Source organism: Mastacembelus armatus, chromosome 19, assembly GCF_900324485.2.
Source record: "Mastacembelus armatus chromosome 19, fMasArm1.2, whole genome shotgun sequence".
NCBI classification, from domain to species: Eukaryota; Metazoa; Chordata; class Actinopteri; order Synbranchiformes; family Mastacembelidae; genus Mastacembelus; species Mastacembelus armatus.
Genome location: NC_046651.1, coordinates 5328514 through 5355250, shown reverse-complemented (window position 1 = coordinate 5355250; position 26737 = coordinate 5328514). Strand labels below are relative to the sequence as shown.

The window sequence follows — 26737 nt, the reverse complement described above, 5'->3', positions numbered from 1 at the left end:
ACTCTTATTCTGGTGATTTTTCTGTCTTCATGTCAGGTCAAAGATAACATTTTTCTCCATGGACTGACATTTCTCCATCACCTGATGAAGGTTTCCTGTTATGTGATCCCAACTTAATGAAAGAGAGTAGTGTAAGAGCTCCACCTGCAGGACAAATCGATGTAGCTGCACTTTCTGAATTGCACAGCCTTTACAGTATGCAAACTCAAAAGGTGTTTTTCTCAGGAGAATATAAAGTGCTGTATATATTATTATAAGATTATGTTGAACATAGTTTAACATGAAAGTTTTATCAGGGACCCTGAAAATGTATTTTCTCAATCAACTTATTGTGAGTAATTTGATCCTACATAAACACACAAATGCTGCCAAAGTAGGAAAAGTTTAGGTTTAATTTTCATGCAACAATCTGGATTTAACACTCAACAGAGTTTTTTAAATATTTAGTCTCAATAGCTTAACTGCTTTTTTAAATTGTTGCTTGTAATCAAGAATATTAGATTAATGAGAAATACTCTCAGGCCATGTTTTTAAGACCCAAGTTGTAATTTTAATCAATGTACCAAAGTAACACATTTGTACAGTATGTAGCCCCAAAAGAAGACACGGATGAGCTCTAAAATGTTGGCGTGAACACAAAGCAAACTCTACCACTTGATTTCAAGTTCATCTGGTGTTAAGACTTATATAATGAAACAAACTACAACTGCGATTTAAGGATCAACACAAAATAAAATTTAAAACAAGTAACAAGATGCAATAAGTAACTAAAATTGTTATAGAAGTGTTATATAAATTACAATCCTGTCACATTACAATCCTTTAAAGCAGCAATAACTGTCTATGATGTCTCAATATGTTCTACAGTACAAATAAATAAAGAGAACAGCTGTCAGATTGAGGTTTTAAAAGAACCATGACTGGATGCAGATTGGCCACTTCCAGCTACGTTAACGGCAACTGTGATCACTGAGAATTTGTGTGTGTGTGTGTTTTTATGCATATTTATTTATTCCAGCACTTTGTAGGTTTGGGTGGAATAGGGTTTCAATCCTGAAGGGTCAACCTCACAGCGTCCTCAATGAAGATGTCATGATTTCACGCACACAGTAAGCCACTGTCATCGCAACTGTACATTCAATAAATTAACAATGCACTGTGTTTGTTAAGCAACCAGTGAAATGACTCTAGATTACATAATTACATTAGATTACAGGGAGGATGTACCATTCACAAGATGAAATCTAGGGGAGAGAGGAGGCTGTTGCAGGGAGGATGGAGGAGGATTGGCATGGTAATGTACAGCACAAGTTTGGCAGGTGCAATGACATCATCAACCCTCTGACTTCAGAAGACCAACTTTTTCATCCCGAGACCATGAGTCCATCAGAGATTCAGTTTCCTGAAACTGTGTCTTCTTCACCTCTTGTTTTTCACCTTTTCTTATCTCGTCCCCAACCCCACCTCACCTCCTCCCGCCATGGTCTCTGATCGCCCAAACTGAGGGAGTCTCCGATCTGACTAAGACTGAGTGGGTCCAGCTGAGTTGTGGCTTCTTGAAGGCTTCAAGGCTTGTGTTTAAAATGGGCCTCCACTGCAGAATCAGACAAGTAAAATGTGTTTTCAGACAGTTTGGTTCCAACTGATATTCAGTTTTTTTGTGGTAATACTGACCTCTGTAGAGAAAGATGTACATTACATGAATAGCTCACAAAAGTCTGATGACTTAGTAGTCGTTTTTAAATATATTCTTAACAAACTGGTTATAATATTCTCTTTACCTGCATATTCCTGCGGCCTCATTGGCCGATTGATTACCCTCTGGAAAGCCGCTATCCAATCCCGTTGCTCTGCCTCGGTCTCACACGCAAAAAGGAACTTCCTTTCGGGTGTGACGATGGTGATGCCATGGTTCCAGTGGTAGCCCTGGGTGGATGGGGGCAATCCTGCCAGAACAGTGTAGCTGTTCTCCTTACTGCCGATAAACACCTCACCACGGGCATAGGCGTCCTGGGAGACATGAGGCACCGGGTGAGAAAAATGGTCTAAGAACACTGAGTAACTGGTTAAAACAAAGCAACAGATCGGGTGGGTGCAGGTATCTTTCTACCAGTGGGTCTTTAAAATACATGAGTCTTCTGTCATCCATCGTAAACCACCTCTTCTTGAAGCCTTCTGTGTGCTGTGGCAAAAGGAATGCAAATGGAGACTTTGAAAATAGGAAACATTGGTTCATTGCAAAAAGCACTGCATTAAAGCAGTAAGTTCTAAAACTACGATTACTTATAATAATTTCTTAATACTTTTTTTGCAATTATTGTTTATACCGAGGTTAATTTTATACAGGACACTTGTACTTAGTAAATATTGTACTACAGTAGTGGATCCCAACATCAGAACTCTCTAAGTTGTCATAAGATAAATCAGAGGTTGTGATGAGAATGAATTACCAACCACACAAATGCCCCAATAACTGAAAGCCTGAGAGCACCATGTGTGGTGTGTCAGCTTATTTAACTGATTTTAAAGAGTTGGAAAGATGAAGTGAGCACAAACCTTTGGACCTGTTTTCTCCATAAAGCCTTCCTTCATGAAGTTTCGGGTCAGCTTGGGCACCAGCTAGAGAGAACAAACCAAAAGACAATCATGACATAAAGGCAAAGATGTCTTACAGCAGCCGAATCACTAAAATCCCAGAGGTATATGCAAACACTAACAATTAGCAGTTTGTTTCTACAGTGACATAATGCACAGTAATCAGTGCTTTTTCTTGACCACAAGCCACAGAGCAGTAACAGACCATGACATCAACCTCACCTCCTCATCACTTGCTCCGGGGAAAGCCACCTGTAGGTAGTGGAACCTGGCTGCCCTGATAGCATTGAACCAGTCGACCATCTCCTGTAAAAAGCAGATATCCTCAGTGGTAACATGTTCTGCTGTAATTCAGACAGTCTCTGTTTACTGGATGTATTTTGTCTTGTGTCAAAAAAGTAGTGTGTTTACATTTTTTTCCCATCAGCAAAGGTGTATTTTCTACAGAGTAAGGTGTAGTCAGGAGGTTCTGTACTATGTGTATGCTGCAGCACTGTCAATAACTGCTGCCGCTGAATGAACCCAATGAACCCTATCACAGCCTTTAGTAACACTCTTCTACAGGCAGAGGGCAGTGCTTTCTCCTGCTCAGTCTCAAGCCCTCCTTTAATGATCCTGAATGGCTGCTGACATCCGCGTCTTTCTTCTCTCTAATCTCCTAGTTTTTAATTAACTCTCTCTATCTCTTTCTCACTGTCTACTTCTATTTTAGCCATACACCCCAGAGATGTAGTAGCACTGGGAATAGTGAAGCAATGTTTTGTGACCTCAGCTCTATAAAACCCTTCAGGGAGAGACAGAGGTCTCTCTCCTTCTCTCTCCCCCTCTCTCTTTCTCTCTCTCTCACTCACACACACACACACACACACACACACCCACAGGTGTTACCATGTTACACTGACCCTCGCCATTCACTCTGAATGATGATTTACATAGGGGAATGGCTTTAAATCCCCAAGAGGAAGTTGAATCCCCACAATGTGACTGTGTAAAGAGAGCACAGCATGAGTAATAGCAGCACATGTAGTTGGAAATGAGAATGGGAAGGGTCAAAGTGGAGAAGGAGGACTGACAAGTTCTTTTACCCATCGTTCTCGTAGTAGTCCCAAGATTTCCTCATTTATTATTTATTATGAAGGTTCCTAGAGAGAACTATGTCTTTTGGTGCAGGTCTTTTATTATAGCAGTGCACGCCAACTGACCATGCAAAAACATAAAATGTGATACAAAATGAAGGTAGGTATGTTTTCTCAAATAAAACCAACTGCATTGTAAAGTCTTATATCTATTAGATATTGAATAGAAACAGTTTTAGAAGAAGCTTTATGTTATTTTGTGAAGTTTTACCACTAAATTAATTTCATGTTTTATTGATCATTATTTGAACATTTAATATTTGTGAACAGGTTTAGATGAATATTGCTGATCTTACAGATTGCTGATCTTACAGCTGTTCTTAGACATAAAACTAAAAAAATAAATACTATAATAATACTATAAAAAAATGGAATTGTTTTTTTGAACTGATAAAATGATCTGATCATAATGTACGTATCTGTCTTGTGCACCCTCTTTTAGGCTACAGCAATTCAGAGATGGTTCTGGAGATGATGCAGTTAGAAAAACTGGTTTGAAAAACTAATCTAATGAAAGTGGTTGACTCCAGGTACAGTATAAGGTCCCAGAAAGACCTTTTTTTAAAGCTGCCTCAGGTTTATGCAGAATGCAGAAGGAAAATGGAAAAGCAGCCCTACTGAGACAGAAGACAAAGCTCTTTGTCTGCAAAATAATATGTATAAAGTTATTTTTATATCTCCAAATGTTGCAACAGCATTTTGTTGTCTTCCAACAAAGCTGGGCACTTGTACACTATGTGCATTACATAATAAATAAAAAATCTAATAAACTACACATACAATAAATGCAGTTGAGTATATACCCTATATAGGTGCTTCTAGGAAAGTTATGCAAAAATGTACTACCATAGAATTTACAGAAGCTCACTGTTAACACACCAGCCCAATTTTCTTCACGTAGCTCAGCTTTTTAACAGTAACACATCTTCTATACTATTTACAGAATCTAGATAAATGTCTTAACATTAAATCTAAAACCCAGCAGTTATATTTTCAGACACAATCACCCACAAAGTCTTCCTGTCAAAATACTTTCTGACTGCCCTGTAGAAAGTGAAGCTTCGGCAGACGAGCGGTTACGGAAAAAGCCAAAAGGAAATGAATTATTAAAGTACATTTCCAAGTCCAAGTGTGTTTAGCAGAGCATGCATATTATACTACCAACCCTGTATTAGTGCCCTGTATTCTTGTAATATAAGAGGTGATGAGCATGTCACAGCATTGTAGAAAACAATTTAGCAGAAAGAAGGGAGGACATGAATAGAATTATTGAATGTGCATGAGTGTACATAGTTGTGTGACAATGTACCTTAGCATCACTGTGGTAGACAAAGATGTTCCTTGTGCTGTTGTCTTTCAGGTAGGTGATCTGCAGGCCACAGGGGTTGCCAATCTTGGCTGGCTGGAAGGTGGCATTGAGGGTCTCAACTTTCATCACTGCCTTGGGATCCCTGGCCTGGACAGAGGTAGACACAACAAATCGTACACTGTAAAAACCTCATATTCCTCAGTACAGTTTGCTTGTGCCACTGTAAACATGGTTTAAAATGCAACTGTATCATCTTGCTTACATCCTGTTTGTTAAAGTATTTCAGTGCTCCCTCCCTCTCCGACAGGATGAACTTTCGGCTGAGAAACTGACCATTGTCTCTTCCTCGTTTCCATAGAAACCCCTCTCGGTACCCTGGAAAGAGAGAAAACATTTTTTAAAAAAGTGTGTGCGGTTGGGAGGTTGGCATCAAAAGCCCATCAGAGGAGATGAAGGCTAAAACATAGGAGACATTTATAACAGTCACGGTGAGATGTTTACTGACTGGTGTACAATGATACTTTAGTTAGTTGAAATCAAAGATCATTTTAAATCTCATTTACAAAAAGAGGAAGAAAAAGGAGACAGTTTGTGAGACCGACAACACAGGACGGCATCGACGAAACAGACATGATAAATGATCTATACGCATGATAAAGCGTATAGATTTTATAGACATTCTACCAAAGAACATTCTTTTCCATAATCATATGCTGTTCTATTTATAGCCTGTGATCTCGTCTTCTTCAGCCTATTTTGGGAAAATGCTCTGACTACACAGACCGCCTTTCTCTTCTAAGTCTGTCACACTTTGAAGTGTCTTCTTTCTAATCTGATGCTATTTATGTGGATCAAATGGGAGGATGACACACAATCAGATGGCATCTCAAAGAAATGGCTAATATATTAGTTATTCCAAAATCCAAAAAGAAGAGACTGCCTACTTCAAGAGAGCAGAGGTGGAATTATGGAATTATGCTTGCTGCTCCAAGCACTGAAAAATGACATTTAGTAGAAAACTCAACACAACACGCTTTTTCAAAAACAGTGTTGTGGTTACTCTGGAAAACCCACTGACCTCACTGTCACCACTTTTCTTGGGATTATTCCTTCTGCAAAAAGCAGTTACACAGAGAACAGTGTGCTGTGAGTAAAGAACAACTGGGACACTGCTTCAGGAGAAAGATGTAGAGTTTTTAAACATCACACCACAAACAAAACTCCATTCATCATCATAGTATTTATGTGAAGCCAGAAAGTTTTTTGTATATCCAAATGTCTGAAATAAAACCAAAATGGCTACATGCAAGGCTAATTACTACTCCACATCAGTTAGAAGATTTTATTGAAATATGGATGAACTGATGAAAAAAGGTTTGGGTGTGGGTTTTCTCTGGGTTTTCCAGTATCTATCAGAATGGACCACTACCTCTGTAATTGCAGTTAAAACTGAGGAACTGTGGCAGAGTGATGTCTTCATAGCAAGTACTACACGTTATTGCCATGCACCCAGATAGTTAGCCAGTGTGTTGTAAGCTCGTTAGTAATTTCAGACATAACATTTTATTCTCATCTAACCCTAATTCCAAAAAGGTTTGGAGGCTGTGTAAAATCTACATAAAAACAGAATGCAATGATTTGCAAATTCCATAAACCCATATTTTATTCACACTAGAACAGAAATCTTATGTACTATACAGTATGCAGAACATTACTTGTATTGTAATTGAGCCAATCATTTTCATATTCACCTTCTATTTCTTCCCTGTACTATGCACTTTCCCATTTTCTGTATTCTCTGTTCACTACGACTCTGTCTTTTTGTCCTCAGGTCTTATTCACTCCATCTTTGTGTGTGTGCATGCTCTCTCTTTGTGGCGGTGACTTCTGACATGAAATATTCGGCTACACAGGCATTACCTCATCGATCAATAGCCCTTGTTGTCCCCACCCTTGCCTCTTCCCCTCATGCACTTTTTCTTCCTCCTATCCTTAGTGTACCAGATCATTGTTAACACAGGCCACCGTGGAGGCCAACAGCTAAGCTCAGTCACCCACTGCTGTGCCCCACACACATGCAGATGTCATGCAGCTCACAAAGAGTGATGAAGAGAGCATGAATGCACAAATAGAGATGACAGTATGACTCATATCGTTGTCAGCATATGTGTTTGTGTGTGTGTGTGTGTGTGTGTGTGTGTGTGTCCACCGTAAGATCAAACAAGTCAAGTGGGCAAGCCAAACAGAAAGCTCCATCACCAACAAGACGTGAAATATATGCTATACATTACTGGACCCAGCACACACAAATACTGTACACTCAGCATCAACAAGCACACACACTCACTCAGTGTTTCATGGCAGTGAATGTATTCTCTCGAATATGCATTTAACTGCAAACATCCAGTATAAATAACCACTTATGAGACCAAGGATGAAAATGAATGTTTGAAAGTCGCCAACGGATGTTTTCAGGGTAATTGAATCCCTGCTACTGGCATCCACTGGGATCTGTTTGTCCAAGGAGTTTTCAAGGTTCTGCTTATTGAAGGGTAAACAACATAAGCCTGACATGACAACAGAAAAGCCACTTTAGCTCTTTTAGATGGAAAATTGTGTGCTTGGGCACATTTGTGTTCTTTCTGCTATAAACCTTTAAACTACAATAAATCAGTACATGACAGAAAGTCAGTTGATTGAACTGAAATTGAAACTTGTGATATAAACAATATTGGGGGTAGGAACATGGTGACGCCATGTCTATTTGGTGTTACTGGTGTCTTTCTAGTCATAAAATGAATCCTAACTTTGGTTTAATAAGGTCAACTGTCAACAATACAATTTTATCATTTTCTTATTTATTTATACAAAGTGGGATGGCCTAGCATAAATGCTAATTAATGGCAACATCCCATTTCAAATAAATATTTAAAAGTGAAAAAAAATAAAACAAGAAACAAAACAGTAAAACAGTATAAAAAATATAACATTAATAAAGACACAAGCAAGAAGGGTCATTTAATCATTCAATCAACAATAAGCTAACAGCTGTTATGGTGCTACGCTTTGCTCTAAATGCAAAAACAACAGTGGAAGTTAAATGTGTTTATTACCTAGTGGACACCAAATGTTTTTAACTCTTAGTCCATCATAACTATTCAATTTGTGCGGCCATACAAGCTCTGTTTGATGCTGTTTATATTTTTTATCCTTCTGAGACATTATCAGGTCAAACCTTGCCTTAAGTCTTGAAAATTGAAAAACTGGTCCCATATGTAGAGTTACCTTTAAAAGAAGGTCAAATACTTTACCAAAACATTTCAAAATCATATACTATTCACTATTTCAACACTAGATTTGGTGCACTACCAGGGATTTATGCTTGAGGGTGATGCATCCATGCTGATTAAAAAAAAACAAAAAAACAATTGCTGTAATAAAGAGCAGAAAAATAAGACCCACCACATGTTGTTAATATTCATAGTGAATTAGTTCATTAGTTCTACTCTTTTCAAATAATTTTTTGACAATAAGGAAAACAGATTATCACCAAACTCATTCTTTAAATACTGCTGCAGTCCAAATCTAAAGTCAGTTCATCAACTTGGTCAGTGCTAGGGCTAGTCTTGGGGAAAATATAACTGATGAGCATTTCCACAAGTCTTCTAAAATAAAAATGTTATTATGCACGTACCTGCAGAGTATGGCTCCTGTTTCTCAATAAACTCAAACTCATTCCTCTCGTACTTGGCTCTGATCCACTGCTCTCTCAGTAACCTGGAGATATGATGGAAAACACACACAATTAGCTTTTATGTCAATTATACACTCACCAATTGCCCTGATGTGCATATGTGAAGCCAGTAAGATGGCTATAAAATAACTACATGAAAATGATGGACCAGAAAGCAGATGAAGCATTTTCCATGTTACAAATTTACAGTAACTCAGCACTATCACAGTGAAACATAAAACATTCAGGATCAAACATGATCACTGCCTTTGCTTTCCACGTTTTCTACTAAAGCTGCAGATTAAGGAAGCATCTACATTTTAGACCTTCAGCATGAGGAGAAACGAATGGGAACAGTCAGCATATCACCATGCCAACGGTCTCTCTCATCCTGCTCCCTGCTCTACCTCTCTTAATCTTCCACTCCCCTTCAGCCTCCAAACTGCTTTCATCCTCTCTTTCTCTATACAATTCTCCTTTCATTTGCTTCCCCAATATGTTTAGTAGAAATAAAACCACTGTTCTATCTGCATCAAGAAGTAAAATGTCTCACTCTTAGCAGATATGTCAGTGATTGACACCTTGTAGCGACACTGGATCTTCAAACGCTAAAGCTGTGGTTCTCAGGGGAGTGTGTGTGAATACAAACAGACACACTTTCTTAGTGTCTGTGCCAAATGTCTTGATTTCTTTTTCTGCCTCTGTGTATTTTAATAAAATCTGATTGGATGGATGCTGACACAGCAGGAATAATGATTGGGCAACCAAAGTGCCGGAACTGAAAAAGATATTTGTAGGCAGATGTATATTGAAAAACTTATAATACGAAACTGTATGAAACTGTATTTTTTAAATTGTTGTATTTTGATAGTCAAAAGCTTAATTCATCTAGTGTGATTCATAATTCTATATCAGTAAAGCACGAAACAGCCCACAAGAGTTTCTAAACGCTTTGCATATTTTCATACACACACAAAGGAAGAGGAAGTGATACTTAAGTAATGCACACAGTCCAAGGTGTGAAACTGTATACTATATCTCAATATGCACCAACAATGTCCCACACAACATGGTGCTTGCATCACATTAACACTTATCAGCATTTAGTATAACTACCTCTGCATTTAGCATTTTCTTATCACATTCAGCTGCAGGCAGCGTGGGCAGAGGACTGGAGGTCAACAACAGCCAATATGACAATGAAAAAGAACACTTTAAAGCTCCACAACATATTTAGATTAAGAATAAGTCAAATAACTATGTGTAATATGAATGGAACTGCTTGTAGACATGAACTCACATCAATCAATCAATCAATCAATCAAATCACCTTTATTTGTATAGCAGTAGCGCTATACAAATGCTAACACAACAATAACACAGCATGAAAAATACAAAATACAATAACCACTACACACAATGTGACACCATGCTAGAACGCCAACTCAGTCCTAAATTCACCATGTGACTAAAAGACAGGTCTAAATAAACACACCTGTCATTTGTTACAAAATTATTTTGCAATATTTTGTTCAAAACACTATTCTGTACTAAACAACGCTTTTGTTTGATGTGCCAGTGTGATATTACTGCTTGTAAAAATAATATTTATATATGACACAAGGATACACATCCAGTACTTGTGTTTGAACGTGACAACAGACAGCCTACTTACTTGCAGTCAGTGTGTGTTGGTCTGTAATAGAAAGCAGGAACCTTCTGTTCATATTTGGCCTTGGCTGCAGTGTTTCCCATAGCAGCCATTAACTAAAAGGGAGAAAGTATAACATAACCTGGTGATTTACATATTGTTCACAGTCAGATATTCACTTTAAAATAATCTTATATAAGAAAATATACTTTACTGCATTTCAGATTTACAAGAGGAATAGAAAAACAGATGAAATGAATCTAAAGGCATATTTTAACCACTTTTTAGAGGAATTCTATTCTGAAAACATTTCAGGTAAAACATTGTTGTGCAGGTGAATTTCAGTATTTGGGACCATATTAGCTATTAACACTGTGAGTGGACCTTAACCGTGTAGACACAATAATAAGTCTTTTGTAGTTATTTTTGTCAACAAAATCTAATGTTTCTTTGTTTTTTCAAAATCGGAGATAAAATAAAAAGAACCCCCCCATCTTTTTGAGAACAAAGCTCTAAAATAAAATTCTATTCTTTTACAGCAGATCCAAGTAACAGTGCTGTTACTGTTTTCTTTCAAAGGAAGAAACCAAGAAAAAAGTGTCAACAGAGCAATGACAGGAAGAAGAAAATAACATTTAGTAATGTTAAATAAGTGCCAACCATTGAATAAAGCTTAGAAAGCTAAGGTATCATAGAACTCATTCAGCTGACAATAAGGCTCCAGCTTTCCAATGGTATTAACTCGGAAACAACTTCATTGAATTGGGATGTATCTGCCTCCTGCCCTCATTCCCTCCACCAAGCATTTCATCCAAGGATAATCCCTGAGTCCAATCCAGCTGGCTGAAATCCTCAACATGCCTCTCTTCTCCTCTAAGGGGCTCTGGAAGGTAGGCAGCACTGTGCCGTTTTATTTCGAAGGTCAAACTGCAGTAGGAAATCCAACCAAAACACAAGCCTCTAAAGAAAATCATGAAAATGAATATGTGATAGCTGCCAAATTATGACGATTTTCAAACCGTGCATGTCACATTTAAAACATGATAACAGTATAATCAAACCTAAAGAACAGGAAGTACTGAGCCATTTAGTGTCATCAACTGCAACCAAGAAATATAAAGATGAAACAAAAAGCACAGAAGCTTCACAGTGTGCTTAAAGAAATCAGTGTCATGTTATGCCTTGTCATTGTTGTTTTTGTACTTCACGATTCAAATGTTCTTACTCATACAGATGTATGATATGATGTATGATATTGCCTTTTTCAGGTAATTCCATAGTGTTCTCCTGCAACTCCTTTTAAAGGTACCTAATACAGGCAGAGACTTTTGGGATGAATATGAAATGTGTGCAGGAACAGTAACGTTATGACTGTAAGTCAACATGAAGGAAGGCCATTGTGGGACATCTGTGGCACCTTGCTAATCTCAAGACTGTGCTACACAGCATTAGCTATGTTTTGCTAATAAAGTGAATACTATTGTGACTGTTGTGTGACTGACAAAGTGATTGTGAATGTTTTATTGCAATGGGACTACGACATCTCCAGACGTCCCATCAAAAAACTCTGGTATCTCATTTCAACCTTAAACTCTCCCACTACTATAATTACAGAAGTGTAACCTTAATACCAAGACAAAAAGCACTCAAAAAGCTTTTTTCCTAGTCTGCAATCAAATCTAGTCATTAACTCTTCTAATACTCTTGCTTCTGTTTGGTTTTCAACTCAAATACCCAACACCCCACACTAATATTCCTACATTTTTCTTCACACCATCCCTGCTCTCCTCTTAAGTCAATCCCCATTATATCCCAACTGTCCTCCCCCATCCCAACCTCCTGGATTTCCTCATGAGTCACATCAGCATCAAGGGACAAGTTCATACACCCCTGCAAAACACGTAGAGCGAGAGATTTTAGCCAGCTAACTATGGTTCAATTTTGTGCTCAAATTTCTTACAGATGTATTTCTGAAAGGGGGCATGTTTGCAAGGCACACATCAGCTCAGCTTCTTTTTACACCCAAGAGAAACTATAATAATACGTCATTGATCGCTGTAAGGAAATTCTCTACTACCAAGGGCGGTTCACAGGTCAAGGTGAGCTGAAGATCAATGCACTTTGGGCTGATCAGAATTCATTGTCTTAGACAAGAACTAAAGATGTATTAAGGCACTGTTTCTGAAGTAGCCAGCAGCTGAAGTTATCCTTATGATGTGTAGTATCTTTTAGAAAATAAAGCTACTTCAGGTTTAAAAAGTCCATCACTTTCCCTTTAGTTCAGCTATGTCTCATTTCCTGCTTTATTTTCTGTCATATTGTAAAGATATTGTCCCCTCAATGTGTTGTTTCCATAGAAACAGATATAATGGTACAGTGCTCCAATACAGTTGACTGTATTGCATGCATGTTCATATTATTTATATGTTTTGCATTAAATTTGGACTCAATCTGTTTTCTCAATTCACACTCACAGTGGAATAATTCAGCATTTTGGGAATAGACTTGATTGCTTTGTTAGAAGGTCAACCACAGTAACTTCCTGCAGTCTCTGCTGGCTGCCTTTGGGAATAACTTTCTCTAGCCAAGAAGAAATGCAGCACTGACTGAATGAATGACTAGCTGTTTCCATATGCTAAGATAAGGTAACTGACAGCTATAGGTACATATTCAGTTATGATGCCACTGTAAAATCAACTAAGCTAAAAACAATTAACTATTATAAATTAGCACCCAACATTTTTAGACTGTGGCAATCTTTACCAAGAAATAAATACCAATATTTTGGTGTCGGGCCCTAACATAGATTTTCCAAATGGAACATACTCAATAGCACCTGATAATTTAACATGAATATTTAACTGTATCATTTTCACTCATCCATGTCTTTAACTGTCATGTCTCCTTGACCACCTCCAATCCAGGACAATGACTGCTTTGCTAAAGCAAGACTTTTTTTTGATAATCTAACTTCATGTAAAACCACCCATTTTTTATTTCTGTTCTGGTGACATCTACCAACAGCAGTACACATAGATTTTATATACAAAGGTTTATCACTGCTAAATTTGCTGTGTTTTTGTTTCCATGGCTTCAACAGAACTTGGTATTAAAGTTTTCTTTTGTGAATGAAATTTGTCCCTGTAGAAGAACAGGAACCTGGGTTGTTGATTATGCTAATACTCAGAACTCTTGAGTTTTGATTCATCAGGCTGAAACACTTTACAGTTTATGACAAATTGTGAAGCTAAGAGAGTTTAAGAGCGGGGTCAGTGTACCTGACTCACAGAGCAAAAGGAGAGGGTTAGAATGAGATGTGAGGGTGTTCTTGCATGAGGCCCATTGTCTCAAATGTTTTCATATCCATTCCATTGTTTGAATTGGATGGGTAATGCAATACCAGTGAAATATGAAATGTCAACAATGCACTCAGAGCTGGGAAACGATTTTTCCATACTAGTGGGAACTTAGCAGTGTGCTGTATATTTGTCCTACCTCCACCTCACTGGCATCCCACGTGTCCTGGACAGATTTGACCCGGGTGATGTGGGGGATGCTCCGGTGAAGGAGTGAGCAGGCCTGGCAAACAAACACGCCCAACGTCAGCGACGCCCAGTCCGGCTCTGCAGGAGAGAGAGACAGAGAGGGGAAGGAGGAGGAGGGAGAGCCGTGGGAATGAAAAAGAGGACATAAAGGGAGAACAAGCATGTAGGTGAAATGAGAGGATGTGAATTTGGGAAGAAAGACGAGAAGAAATGAAAGTGGACAATGCAGGACAGGAGGATGACAGAAAGAGATAGAGGAGAGATAAAGGAGGAGAGATGAGAAAATCTTGTCAGGCACTGCAACAAAAAGAACAGCAGCACAAGGTTCAGGCTATAAATACTGAAAGTGCTGATGCTGCCACTGTTAAGGAGTAATAGGAGCAAAGTAAATGGAGCAAATATTAGAAGGGACTCTGTGTGTCCCTGCTCATACAGTAGAGCAGGGCAGCAAAATATGATTTTGGGGAAATCCTATTTAGTTTACTGACAGGAAACAGACCGCCTGAGATCTGATCCGAACTCAGCTAAGGTAGTTATCAGGTTAGTAGCATCACCGGACTCCTTAATAAACAGTGATAACATCAACACACACATGCAAACGCACATGTACACACACACAAAGATGAAAGAAGCCAAGTCTGCATGCACACACTCACATTTGTAGTCAATCATGTTACATCAGCTAGTTTTCCATTAAGCTGTAATCTCTACAACAAACAAATCTTTAGCATTTCTGCTGATACTACAGTATCTTTGATAAGCTGAAATAAACTGACAGTGTTACCATAGTAATGTATTAGTTAACTTCTATTAATGGTGGAATCTGTGTGTGCATATTTTATGATGTATTTTGCATGCATGCACAGCATATGCATGGCCACAAGGGACAGAGCGTAGCACATTCTCTTTTCATCTTGTTGCAGCTGCCTCACATAAGGAGACCTCATACACACTCACACATTCCTGGAGACTTGGCCTAACCTTAACCATAACCGCTACTTGCATAATACCTACCCTTACCCTAACCTTAAACCAAGTCTTCTCTTTAAAATTCAGTGATTTACATGGTGGGGACCAAGATTTGGTGCAAACAGGTTTTAGTCCCCACGATGTAAGAAAAACAACCACACACACACACACACACACACACACACACACGCACGCACGCACGCACGCACGCACGCACACACACACACACACACACACAGTGTGTAATACTCAAGGGAGTCATAAGAGAGGAGAGAAGGGTGGAAGAGGGCAAGTAATACGTTTCTTGTGTTTCTCTGTCCTCTTGAGGCCAAAGAAAGCGATGATGGAGAAAGATGGAGAGGCCAGTGTGGGAGAGGAGAGGCTTTAGAGATGAGGAAGTGATGGAGGAGAGGTAGGAGGTATGGAGGAGGGAAAGGAAGAAGAGTGTGGTTTCTTTATCATGCAGAGAGATGATGTGAGCTCACAAGATCCCCTGAAGGTGTTGCTGGCAACAGTCTTCCTCATTTATCTGTTCTAACCCAAGACAAGCAGGTAATATTTTTAAAACCATCAGCTTGTCCTTTAGAGTCATTCTGGTTCCCTAAAATTAATCACGAAGGACTAGAGGTTGCGTATTCCTGTGGAGGACTCATTCCTTTTTACATCTGTTTACTGTACATCTCCTTATGCATACACCATGCAACAACCACAGCATGCAAATATACCCCCTACACAGACACACACACAACCCTGCTGACACAAAAACACAGCCATTCAGTGGTGAGGTCATCACTGTCTGAGTCAGGCCTTGCAGAGAAACAGCCCTCATATACATCACTGTGGCCACATGACTGACTAACCACAAATACACATACGAGCAAAGACACACGCAAACACAGACACCACTTTAACCACTTCATGTACGTAAAGGATGTTTCTCAGTAGGATTACTCTAAGCAACAGATGCAGAGTTGTAACAAACAGGAGGTGGAAAACACCAGTTTTTTTCTTTTACAGGTGCACATTGTGTTTGAGGCGTGTTAGGTAAAGTTTCACCACACCTGGCTGCTCTCTGAGGAAATGTTAAGAAGAAAGTCATGTTTTTCAGGAATTACAGGACCTGCTGGGCAGAGAGACAACTGAGCTTTCTATTCAGCTCCATGAGGTTGAACAAAGAACCGCCCGTGGCATCACTGCAGGGTAGATGCAGAATAAATGAACAAGAATGCATGTATCCAAAGCTCTGTGCCTGTGAGCCTCTGCAAAAGTACATTTGTATGTCTGGATGCATTCATATCGGTCTCTCACTGGCTGAATCAAGATGGAGGTTAATAACTAAATAATGGGGTCAACTGATGTTAGGACCCTCTCATATCTCGGCTAAACTGGTTAGGCGATAGCACAGACTCATACTCCTACAGGTATCATTTTTATTCAATCTGTGCTTAACTGTAGCTTGACCCAGACATTGTAAAATGTCAGAGACAGAGGCTTTGATAATAAAAGTCAAGTTTTCTTCAGTCTGCACAGCTTGCACACTCTCACTCTTTGTGATACATTCTGTATATCTGAATACCAGTATTATTAACACCCCTCTTCCCAATCGCCTATTCGCCTCCTTGTACTTAGGTGTTATTTACATTTAAATTTAAATTTAAATGTTTATGGTTGTGTTTAAGGAATGATAGTTTCTCTCACCAAAATCCTTATGGCTGTTTCTTTGAATGTTCCTTCAAAGCACAGAACCTTTTCCACTTAACTTTATTGTATAATAATTTGCTGTAAATGACTAGTTTTAAACATAAGGTGATGGATTTTCTCCAAAATGCAGATTTATGAAGAATGATGATTTTGGAAAACAAAGGTCACTCCATTTTGACATTAATGTGAAGGTTCTCCATTTTATGTCTACTTATTGCTTAAATTCTGGGAGCAGATCTAACTTTCAAGAGCATGGTAATATCACTGTATTTGCATATTTGCACCACTGTACTTCGTGACAATGGTGGGGGTTGATACTGAAGTACATGTTTTTGCAACGCCTCGGCCTGCCTATTGTAATGGTCTTTTCTCTGACATGAATAACCTTTTTAAAAGGTTCCAGCTCATTCGATATACAGCTGCATACATTTTAACCAGCTGGAAGGCTTAGCCATATAACCCCAGTATTAGCCTCCCTGCTCTAGCTTTTATCCGTATCCATGTTAGAGCTGACTTTAAATCGCCCTTTATTATATATCAAGTGCTTGCTCCACTGTACTTATCGAAACCCTGAATAACACTAGCCCAGTGGATAACACTAAAAGACTGTAATTTAACTGCCCCCTCGACTGTAAACATGCATGTGCAGGAGTCTAAGTATAAAGGAAACTACTCTTCATGTCATGTCTCAAGATGGTAAACTACTCTTCCTCCCATGTATAAAAATGACTTGGATCGATAAAATTCCTGGGTTTGCCACAGGGATTTACCCCTTTATATCCATTTTAAAGGTGACTTAGTAATGCTTTACTCAAGGGTTTTCAGTTTTGGAGTCTTTGTTCCAAATCTTCCACAGACACTAGGAACATTTGGTTCCATGTGAAACGTTTGCTTCAGGTCGTTCTGTTCATTCAAATCATGGGGAAATGCTCTAAGAAAAATGGCTGAGTGAAATTTTATATGAAGCAGCATATAATGAAGGCAGTCAGTCCTCCCTCACTTCCTCACTTTTCCTGTCCTATCCTCAATATTCCTTGCCCTATGACACCTTTGTGAATTATGGGCTTATTTATTCCTTTCAATTAATCCAGGGTCTGCTGGATTATTCTACAGTGGTCTCTCCTTGTGGGAATTATCAGCGTATCACACTCTAAACATCCTAACAGGATGCTGTGACCATACCTCTGCCACCTGCAGATGGATGGGAGGACATCATGAAGAAGTAGCCTCAGACAACATACATATCTACATTAGTGATTCTGTTGCTACCAACAGTGAAGCGATGACTCTGAAAAGCACTGAAGCTTATCAGGACGTTTGTAGTAATAAGGCTGGGCATGTTTTATTGAAGGAGCTGCCACATAACTATCTACTGTAAAAGCAACTACAGATCAAGTCACTTGTGGATTTGTGTTTTGATCATCCATTTGCAGTAAATCAGCACCTCCCTGAAGCCATTTCAGCTCAACCAGAACATTATCGCATTCATGAAGAACAGTCTGCTGCAGGACTCTTGAATAAGACGGCATCAGTTTTAGCTCCTTAATAAACTGCCATCTCATTTCATGCTGATTTTTGTCAAGACACTGAGCTGACATAGGAAAGGCATAAGTATAAAAATACAGACCTAAACCTCTTCCTATTTGATCACAGCTCCTGTCGTTTTTGCTATTCAACAAACACTTTCCTCCCACCTCAGAGGACTGCTGAGGCTTCTCTCTGGAGGGAAAAGCTCGTTTGTGTGTCCTTAGCAAAGGGCAGAGCCACAATGCTGCTGAGATACAGAGAAAGCCTGCCGTATAAGCTCCCAGGTCAGCCTCAGCGTTCTCATCTGAGCAGGCCAGCAGAAAGAAGAAAAACGAAAAAAATGCGCAAAGGTAAGGAAGGGCAGAGTAAGAATGACTAAGCACAAAAACACACCAGCAGTACGTTGCCACTTTGTGTGTTTTAAGACCAATTCCAGTAGGCTTTGGGTCTGCTTAATGCAGGGTGTATTTGAGATGGCAAGATAAGACAGGGGTGAGAGAGGACATTCAGGTCACTGCAGATGGTGTGATAGTCTGTTTTTAGCCTGCATGTTCACATACAATAGAGGGACTCGACATATCATGTTTTCATTGCTTTTCAAATTAATAGTTAATTTTTGCACTGATACATGTGATTAAATGTGTGAATAAATGCCACCTTCTTCATTGTTGCCATAGATTGTATATAAAAATGTGAAAGCAGATGGGACAACTAAAAATTTGTTCCAGATTGTTGACGGTTTGGTTGGTGCTCTGAAACTCTGCCTATGGTCGTAACTACACAAAACCTGGTTGCAAAATATGTCACAAAAGCAAGAAACAGCCTGCCTTTACTTTTTCATTTTTGTGGGAAGTGGTGATGTGCCATCCATGCTTATATGCAGTCTATCGTTACTGCAAATCATGTTAGCTTACCATTATAGACATAGTCTTTGTGTTGCAGCCAGGGGGTTTGATACATTTTATCTTTCTTTGTTTCAATTCCCACATTTCATGTCCACCCTTCCAAAAGATACATTTGGGAAGATTGGTCTGTACACTGTATAAGTACAGTGATCACCCTGCAACCCTAAGATTCATCTTGTGCCAGCTGGTAGGATTCCCACCCCCATGTTGGGAACCTCAAGTTTACAGTAAGACAGTAACCTACTTAGGTGAATACATATTTAGACTAAAAACATTTACTTTTTACTGAATTCATCTACACCCATGTCAGAATGATTTTTCAGATTCATCTCTAGCTCCACCCAGGAACATATTACTACATGAGGATGATAAAGTCAGATTATAGGTGACATTTAGAAATGTCAAATGATTATATAATGAAAAAGCATTCTTATTAGATGGCCTCCTTCTTGTCATTCAGTGGATTATTTAACAAACACTGGCAGGCAGTTTGTATGTTGAAGTGATCCGAGTTCAGAGAGATCTCCCTTAAACCTGCTGCTGGGAACTTCGTCAGAGATCTGCACAGCTTGGCTACACATTGTCAGAATAAAATAGAAACCATAAACAAGACATCTATCAATTTGCCAATCACTCTGTATATCTATAGACCTGCAATACCTGTCACATCCCAACCAGGTAACCTGACTTCACACCCACCGACTCCAACACAATGGATCGATGTCTGCTGACTTTGCTGTGATGACTGTTGGTGTTTCTAGCTGTAATGAAACTGGGATGCTTTTCTGAAAAATCCACTGATGAGATGAGATCTTGTGAGCTGCTGAACCAGCATTAATAATTCATATCTTGACCATTATAACACATGAATTATGAGCATGGGAATTCCTGATCTGTTAGCCGCGGGGGGGTTTGTTGATAGATGGATGTCCTTATACTTCCATACAACCAGCTTTTCTGAATTTTCATGAAATAACAAATATTGCATTCAACCATTAAACATGTTCTGCAGACACTGTGTATGAATCTCAGCAGCTGTCAGTGGATAGGAGAAAATGCGACACCCTTCACTAGTTCTTATTTTCCCAGCTGTGATCTGAACCTGCTTCTCTGGCTATTCAGCTGCTGCCCCTCCCATCTGTCCCACCTTCACTTCACCAAAGCTAAAATTGATTTTGCAATGATTGCAAAGGTGCAATTTTCTTATCTGCAAGGTAAAAGTGATGAACGATCTCCAGGCTCTAGTTTCCTCTGGGCATCATTGACTGTTGCTGGCTGGTCTGTGAGGTTGTACATTGGCACGCTACCTAATGCTAGAACTGCAACATGCTTGCAATGACAAAGCAGATGTTTAGCATGTGATGCTTACCGTGTTCACATGGTGGTATACTCCATCAGAACAGTTTGCAAGAAGGTGAAACAGCATTTTGCAAAAATATTTTTCTGGCAATTTCTGTTTTACAACTAAAATCAAAACTGTGAACATCTTCCTAAAAATGTGTTGTTTTCTGCACATTATTATTAAACATTATTATTGCATCTCCACCCTCTATGAGTTTCCACCACAAGCAACACATTGCATGAACTAGCTCTTTTCTGCATAATCCAACTCTTAGTTTAGCGTAGAAGCATGTCAACATTTGCTAAATTGTATTAAGTACAACGTACACTTGGGGCTGATGGGAGCGTCATTATTTGCTCATAAACTACAGTCAGAAGATCACTTAAATCATCAGGGTACATCCTCCGGGTACCATGAATATCTGCTGCACTGAACCTAGAGATTGTTGAGAAAGTTCAGTCTGGACGAAAGTGTTGGACAGACTGACACTATCTCTAGATGACTAAGGTCACACCAATAAAAACAGATAAAACCAGATTTTAGATCACATGTTTATATATATATATATATATATGTATATGTAAAAAATTTCCCGTCTCACCCCTATGGGTGGTGTGTGTGTCTTCCTCAATCTCGGGTCCTCTACCAGAGGCCTGGGAGTTTGAGGGTTCTTCGCAGTATCTTAGCTGTTCCTAGCACTGCGCTCTTCTGGACTGAGATCTCTGATGTTGTTCCTGGGATCTGTTGGAGCCACTCTCCCAGTTTGGGGGTCACAGCCCCGAGGGTGCCGATTACCACGGGGACCACTGTTGCCTTCACCTTCCACATCCTTTCTAGCTCTTCTTTAAGCCCTTGGTATTTCTCCAGCTTCTCATGTTCCTTCTTTCTGATGTTGCTGTCACTTGGGATCGCTACATCTACCACTACGGCTTTCTTCTGTTGTTTGTCCACCACTACTATGTCCGGTTGGTTAGCCATCACCTGTTTGTCGGTCTGTATCTGGAAGTCCCACAGGATCTTAGCTCGGTCATTCTCCCTCACCTTTGGAGGTGTGTCCCATTTTGACCTTGGGACCTCCAGCCCATACTCGGCACAGATGTTCCTGTACACTATGCCGGCCACTTGGTTATGGCGTTCCATGTACGCTCTGCCTGCTAGCATCTTACAACCTGCTGTTATGTGCTGGATTGTCTCAGGGGCATCTTTGCACAGCCTGCACCTGGGGTCCTGCCTGGTGTGGTAGACCCCGGCCTCTATCGATCTTGTGCTCAGGGCCTGTTCTTGTGCTGCTACGATCAGTGCCTCTGTGCTGTCTTTCAGTCCAGCTTTTTCCACCCACCGGTAGGACTTTTCGATATCATATATATATATATGATATATATATATGATATTTTTATACACATAAAAATTTGAAACACTTTAAAGCTGCTACAGTAAAGGCTGTGTATCACCAAACAAAATGAGAGATGCTTTTCTGAGATTCTCAACACTCTCCTACCAAAATGAAATTCCTCTACTAGTGTCCAGTACTCAGACAAAGCTCCTAATTTTGGGAGAGAGCACTGCTGGCTCCGAAAGCTGCTCCACTCACAGCCAGTCCTCAGAGGAGCCATAACCAGGGCCAAGAAACATGCATCCTGGGTGGGCTCGGCTCCAAGCACTGGGCATACGGCCCGTACTGAAGCCTCAACGGCCAATCACTAGTTTATTGCCATTTCACAGAAGGGAAAGGAAGGGGAGGAGGGGTGGGATTTGAAGAGGGAAAGATGGGGTAAAATAGGGAATGAGGAGAGGATGAAGGAATGAAGAAGCCTGCCTGGCAGAGAACAACACAACCCAGTTGACATCACTCCTTTGGCCCACATGGACATGTAAAGCAAAAATACACAAACCAGTAATTACTGAGCAACCTGTATGGAGGTTGCTGACATGATAAGGCCAGACCACAGCTCTAGCAAATGCTGTGGCCAGACACACACACATAGATTAACAAGTCCAGTGGTGAGGGGGACAGTTGTAATGTGTTTATGTGCTCACTCCATGACAGCCACACATAAGTGTTTTATAAGTTTATGGCTCAAACTAAGTCCAGAGTCCGCTCTCTTTTTGTTAGGCCTTATTCTGCCCTGAAAAGCCAGTGTTTTCAGGTAGCCCTGCCTGGACTCTGATGGCATCACATGTGGACTGAGTTCACTCAGACTTGTTGGCTTGTGAAACACCTCTTGGCTCACCTTGCCACCTTTTGTGTACAGCAGCTTTACATGCGTTAACGTTAGAGCAACTGCGGCTGCATGCATTGGTTCCGTCAGACACCGGCGGATTTTGGGGGCTTGCTTACCTGGATTACCGCAGTCCGCGCACGTTTCGTTGCCCGGTCTCGCCAGCACGTCTTGCAGGAGCCGGTTGTTCCCCTCCGGTTCCAGCGCCATGGTGAGTGTATCAGTCCAACCTCACCGCCGTGGGAAACAGTCCGCACAAGAACATCCGACAGACAGACACACTGGCCGGGTACCTGTCACCTCCAATCTGAACCGGAGAAGCAGGAACAGCGGAGGGGAGAGGACTGGATGAGAATGACCGATCTGATCCGAGGTTGCAGGAGTCCTCTCCTCTTCCTCCCTGGTCCCTATCAGTGCTAGCTGTTACCTAGTCTCGCTGACTGCATAATAATTAAGCCTACATGTTACCATCACCTCTTCTTCCTCCTCCTCCCTCCCTCTCGTCCTCTCGCTCATCCATCCAGTCTTGTATTTTGAGAAAGAGCGACCTCCAGCGGAGGACTAGGCACAAACCCAATCAAAGAAATCAAGGTCTGACCACAAAACACTCAAGTAAACATGAACGTATATCTGCAGAATTATGACTTTACACGTTTTAAATAAATAAGTCATGCTGGGTTTATGAGTCTTCATTTTTTGGCAGATGTTTTGTGTATTCGTTCATTTTATAGACCTGTTCTTCCTGTACATGGTCGGTGGTTCGAAGATTGTGTCTCGTTGAGATGTACAGTCAACTGGATATAAAGAACGAGATTTAAGGTAAATGAGTTTGTTTTTATTTGTGAAAGTATTAGGACATAACTGAAAAGCCTAGAGGCCATCGATGAGATCCTCTCGATTGCTAATGTCTGTCGGCCGAGACAACGCAAACATCATCTTAACGCGACAGCAGCTGGCTGTGTGTCGCTTCTCTAATGAAGAGCTTCACCCTCAGCAGACATGTCCACTGCTATGAACTTCAGCTCGAAGGCTTTTCAGCCGCGGCCTCCGGAGAAAGGAGCGTTTCCTCTGGATCATTTTGGTAGGTGAGCTCGGCTCAAGCACTGACGCCTCATCATCCTCCTGTATGTTGAGCTGCCAGTCGCCGTGGGACACGCCGAAATCATTTATAACAGCATTTAAATCACCCACGAGCCCAGAGAATCATAGGGAAGCATCATAAGCCATTATGATTAGACATTAATTAAACACCATCTGCAACATGACAAGTCTCAGCAGGTCTAATCATTAGTGTACAGCAGCTGTCAGAGGTCAGGGCACACTTTGGACAGTTAGGGCGAATGGAAATATATTTAAGCGGGTTGTGGCCGCTTGTTGTTTCAGGAGAGTGTAAAGTCTTCAAGGAGAAGTTTATGAAATGTCTGCGAGACAACAGCTTCGACAACTCTCAGTGCCGCCTGCAGTCCAAAGACTACCTGGAATGTCGGATGGACCAGTAAGAAAATTAAAAATGCAGTATACACCATTACAGTCTTCATCTACTGGGAGAGAAGTTACTAACACTGTTAAACAAGAATTCTCCTTTTAACTAATATGTCAATAGTTGATCAATTACTGTTTAAAGTTTCTATTTTACACACAACCACATGTTTTCCAGTCAGCTGATGGCCAAAGAACCTCTGGAGAAACTGGGATTTAAGGACTTGATGGATCCTCCTCCTCCCAGCCCTGCAGACAAAGACACCAAACCCTGACCTGCTTCAGCACAGCTGCTGTTTCATAAAACCTTTAACATTAAGACATTAAGGGCACTGGCTGCTGCCTGCAAGAGGACTCTGTGATTTGCTCTGTGACCTTACTTCCAGAGTACAAACTACTTTAATTTGTCACATGTACATAAGATAAAAATGTGTAAAATATGAAGGTGCTGTTTGTGCATGTCATTATTGTATTACTATTTTTGTAAATATATTTCTATTTAAACCAAACAGTGTGTTTAGATTGACCAGTATTTGTACTGCATTTGGATCAAATCTGAGTCCACAGCTGTCAGGATCCAGACGGTCTCACTGCTTTCTTTAGTCCTGTTTTTTCCATTTCACCTTACATTAAAAAAAACAGATATCTTGTAACTCAGCTCAGACTGACATGAATATGATGTGGACCCGGGGCATGGCCTGTCACACTGAGGACGACCTACAATGCAGCACACACGGACCAGCATTAGTAACCTTAGTAAGTCTGTGTGAGGGAAAATAAACAGAAACTTTTTCCTCCTTAAATATTTGTACACTGCTGTTAGGAATGATGTCACTGTATGAAATCATCCATCACTGTAGTATCCAGTTAGATTTTTATATATATCATTTTGGAGGATCCACTTATTCATTTAAATAGAGTTGAAATGACTAAAGGTGTGTCATTATATTAACTCTTACTACATGATAATTCACACTCAGGTTAGTAACCTTAAAAGAGCTCAGTCAAGGCTGCACACACCCTGTTCGGAGACGCTCAGCAGTGGTGTCAGGGTATTGTGAATGTTTTGAGTGTTGATACAACAGAAGACCCAGGACATGTTTCTGCAGACAAAGTGCACCGCTTAATACACACATGGCTGGCTTTGAAAAATGTCTGGTTTTTTGTGTTACATTTTTGCTTTCATGTTGTGACTGTATTATTTTTATATGTGTGTTGTTTCTATATAAAACAATTATCTAGAAGCTGATTCATGGTAACTGGATATCTAGTGTTTGAGTCACAACTTTTTAGTAGTCATCAAGTGGTTTCTTCAGTCTCAATGTTTTGACTCAACTAGCAGACCAATTGCCATGACTTGGCTTCTAGAAATAACTTTCCTAACTCTCCAAGGACTTTAGCAGTCATTAGTAGTCAAAGCCACACTCACCTTGTGCAAGGAGGAAACAGCAAGATGCCCTGGGTCCCAGCATGACCCTGTGTCTCTGTAGACATCTAGTAATGTGGGATTTCTGAATTGCCAGAATATTAAGTCTTTCCTTTAAATAAGACCAAAATGAAGGTGCATACACACACATCTTCATTTTAAAGAACACAGATGATTCCTCCAGTGGTTTCTTAAATGTTCATCAATATGTTTGCCCTGGTAGGGATAGAAACCTCATAGGCAAGGTAGGTATCTCTTGTGTTGTGTTGAAATCCATCCATCCGTCATCTATACCCACTTATTCCTATTTAGGGTCACGAAGATCTGCTGGAGCCTATCCCAGCTCTCTTTGGGTGAAAGGCAGGGGGACACCCTGGACAGGTCACCAGTCCATCACAGGGCTACATAAAGACAAACAACCTCACACACTCACACTCACTCCTATGGGCAATTTAGAATCACCAATCAACCTGACATACATGTTTTTGGACTGACTTCAAGATCAAAAATTAATTCATTCATTAAAACACACTATGAAGAATCACCTTGTTGGTAAAACTGCCAGAGAGCAGTATCATTTGAGCAGTGAGGCACCAACAAATATATAATAAATTACAATATATTGCTGAGAAAAGGTACTGTGTGTTTTTTTATTTCATCACTGATCTGATGAACAAGCATCTCACCAGGCATTTGTATAAATTTGATCTTTATAATGCCTGGACTGTGGATCATACAGCTGTGGGAACTTTTCAAGCCCAACAATGAGTTTTTTCTTCATTCACTGGAATTAATTGCTACAAAAACAGCAATCCTGACTGCCAGAACAGACAGAAGATGATGGTACGGTGGGCAGGGTGTTTCAATCTGGAGAGTGAATGTTATTTTGACACATGTTGATGCCAGTGTTCTCAGTATACTTTATTATATTTGGAAACTTTAGTTACTGATGTTGGCTACAGTTTCAGTTTTATTTTATTCTGTGCACACAGAATTGCAACACAGCACTTTCATATTTATCCTACAGACATTAGAATAATTCTTACATCAGTGTGAATGCACCTTTCATAAAATGTGAGACTACTGCTTTAAGGGGGTTGTCACAACTTTTTTCTCAAAGTTAAAGTTCTTCCCAAAATTCTAGGAGTGTGTAAAAAATAAGATCTGCTGTAAAGACACCAGGACTTTTTTTTTTTCAAA

General features: G+C 40.0%; 2 protein-coding genes across 3 annotated transcripts; one reads left to right on the top strand and one right to left on the bottom strand.

Annotated features, from left to right (window-relative positions):
- Positions 1–543: 543 nt before the first annotated feature.
- LOC113135859 (arf-GAP with dual PH domain-containing protein 1) lies at positions 544–23100 on the bottom strand. 2 transcript variants are annotated; one of them, XM_026316174.1, is made up of 11 exons: positions 22752–23100; positions 13920–14047; positions 10449–10540; positions 8735–8817; positions 5303–5415; positions 5041–5187; positions 2818–2901; positions 2557–2619; positions 2111–2182; positions 1782–2010; positions 544–1676 (listed from the first exon to the last, which is right to left on the bottom strand). In XM_026316174.1, exons 1-11 carry the CDS (start codon positions 22840–22842, stop codon positions 1624–1626), a joined length of 1155 nt encoding a protein of 384 aa, XP_026171959.1. In that variant the 5' UTR covers positions 22843–23100; the 3' UTR covers positions 544–1623. The 2 variants fall into 2 exon arrangements, with proteins under 2 accessions (XP_026171959.1, XP_026171960.1); XM_026316175.1 differs by having other exon boundaries at positions 544–1594.
- A 466-nt stretch (positions 23101–23566) lies between these two features.
- cox19 (cytochrome c oxidase assembly factor COX19) lies at positions 23567–24620 on the top strand. The gene is made up of 3 exons (XM_026315715.1): positions 23567–23713; positions 24016–24127; positions 24290–24620. Exons 1-3 carry the CDS (start codon positions 23632–23634, stop codon positions 24384–24386), a joined length of 291 nt encoding a protein of 96 aa, XP_026171500.1. The 5' UTR covers positions 23567–23631; the 3' UTR covers positions 24387–24620.
- The last annotated feature ends 2117 nt before the right edge of the window (positions 24621–26737 follow it).

What these genes read in the sequence shown, in the direction of transcription:
- LOC113135859 (XM_026316174.1), bottom strand. Translation starts at nt 22,842, where the DNA reads ATGGCGCTGGAACCGGAGGGGAACAACCGGCTCCTGCAAGACGTGCTG. An exon ending in ACAGGAGCCATACTCTGCAG is followed by an intron (nt 5,416 to 8,734) that starts GTACGTGCATAA and finishes CTCTCTTTCCAG; the next exon opens with GGTACCGAGAGGGGTTTCTA. An exon ending in TCTACCACAGTGATGCTAAG is followed by an intron (nt 2,902 to 5,040) that starts GTACATTGTCAC and finishes TGCTTTTTACAG; the next exon opens with GAGATGGTCGACTGGTTCAA.
- cox19 (XM_026315715.1), top strand. Translation starts at nt 23,632, where the DNA reads ATGTCCACTGCTATGAACTTCAGCTCGAAGGCTTTTCAGCCGCGGCCT. An exon ending in GTTTCCTCTGGATCATTTTG is followed by an intron (nt 23,714 to 24,015) that starts GTAGGTGAGCTC and finishes TTGTTGTTTCAG; the next exon opens with GAGAGTGTAAAGTCTTCAAG. An exon ending in CTGGAATGTCGGATGGACCA is followed by an intron (nt 24,128 to 24,289) that starts GTAAGAAAATTA and finishes CATGTTTTCCAG; the next exon opens with TCAGCTGATGGCCAAAGAAC.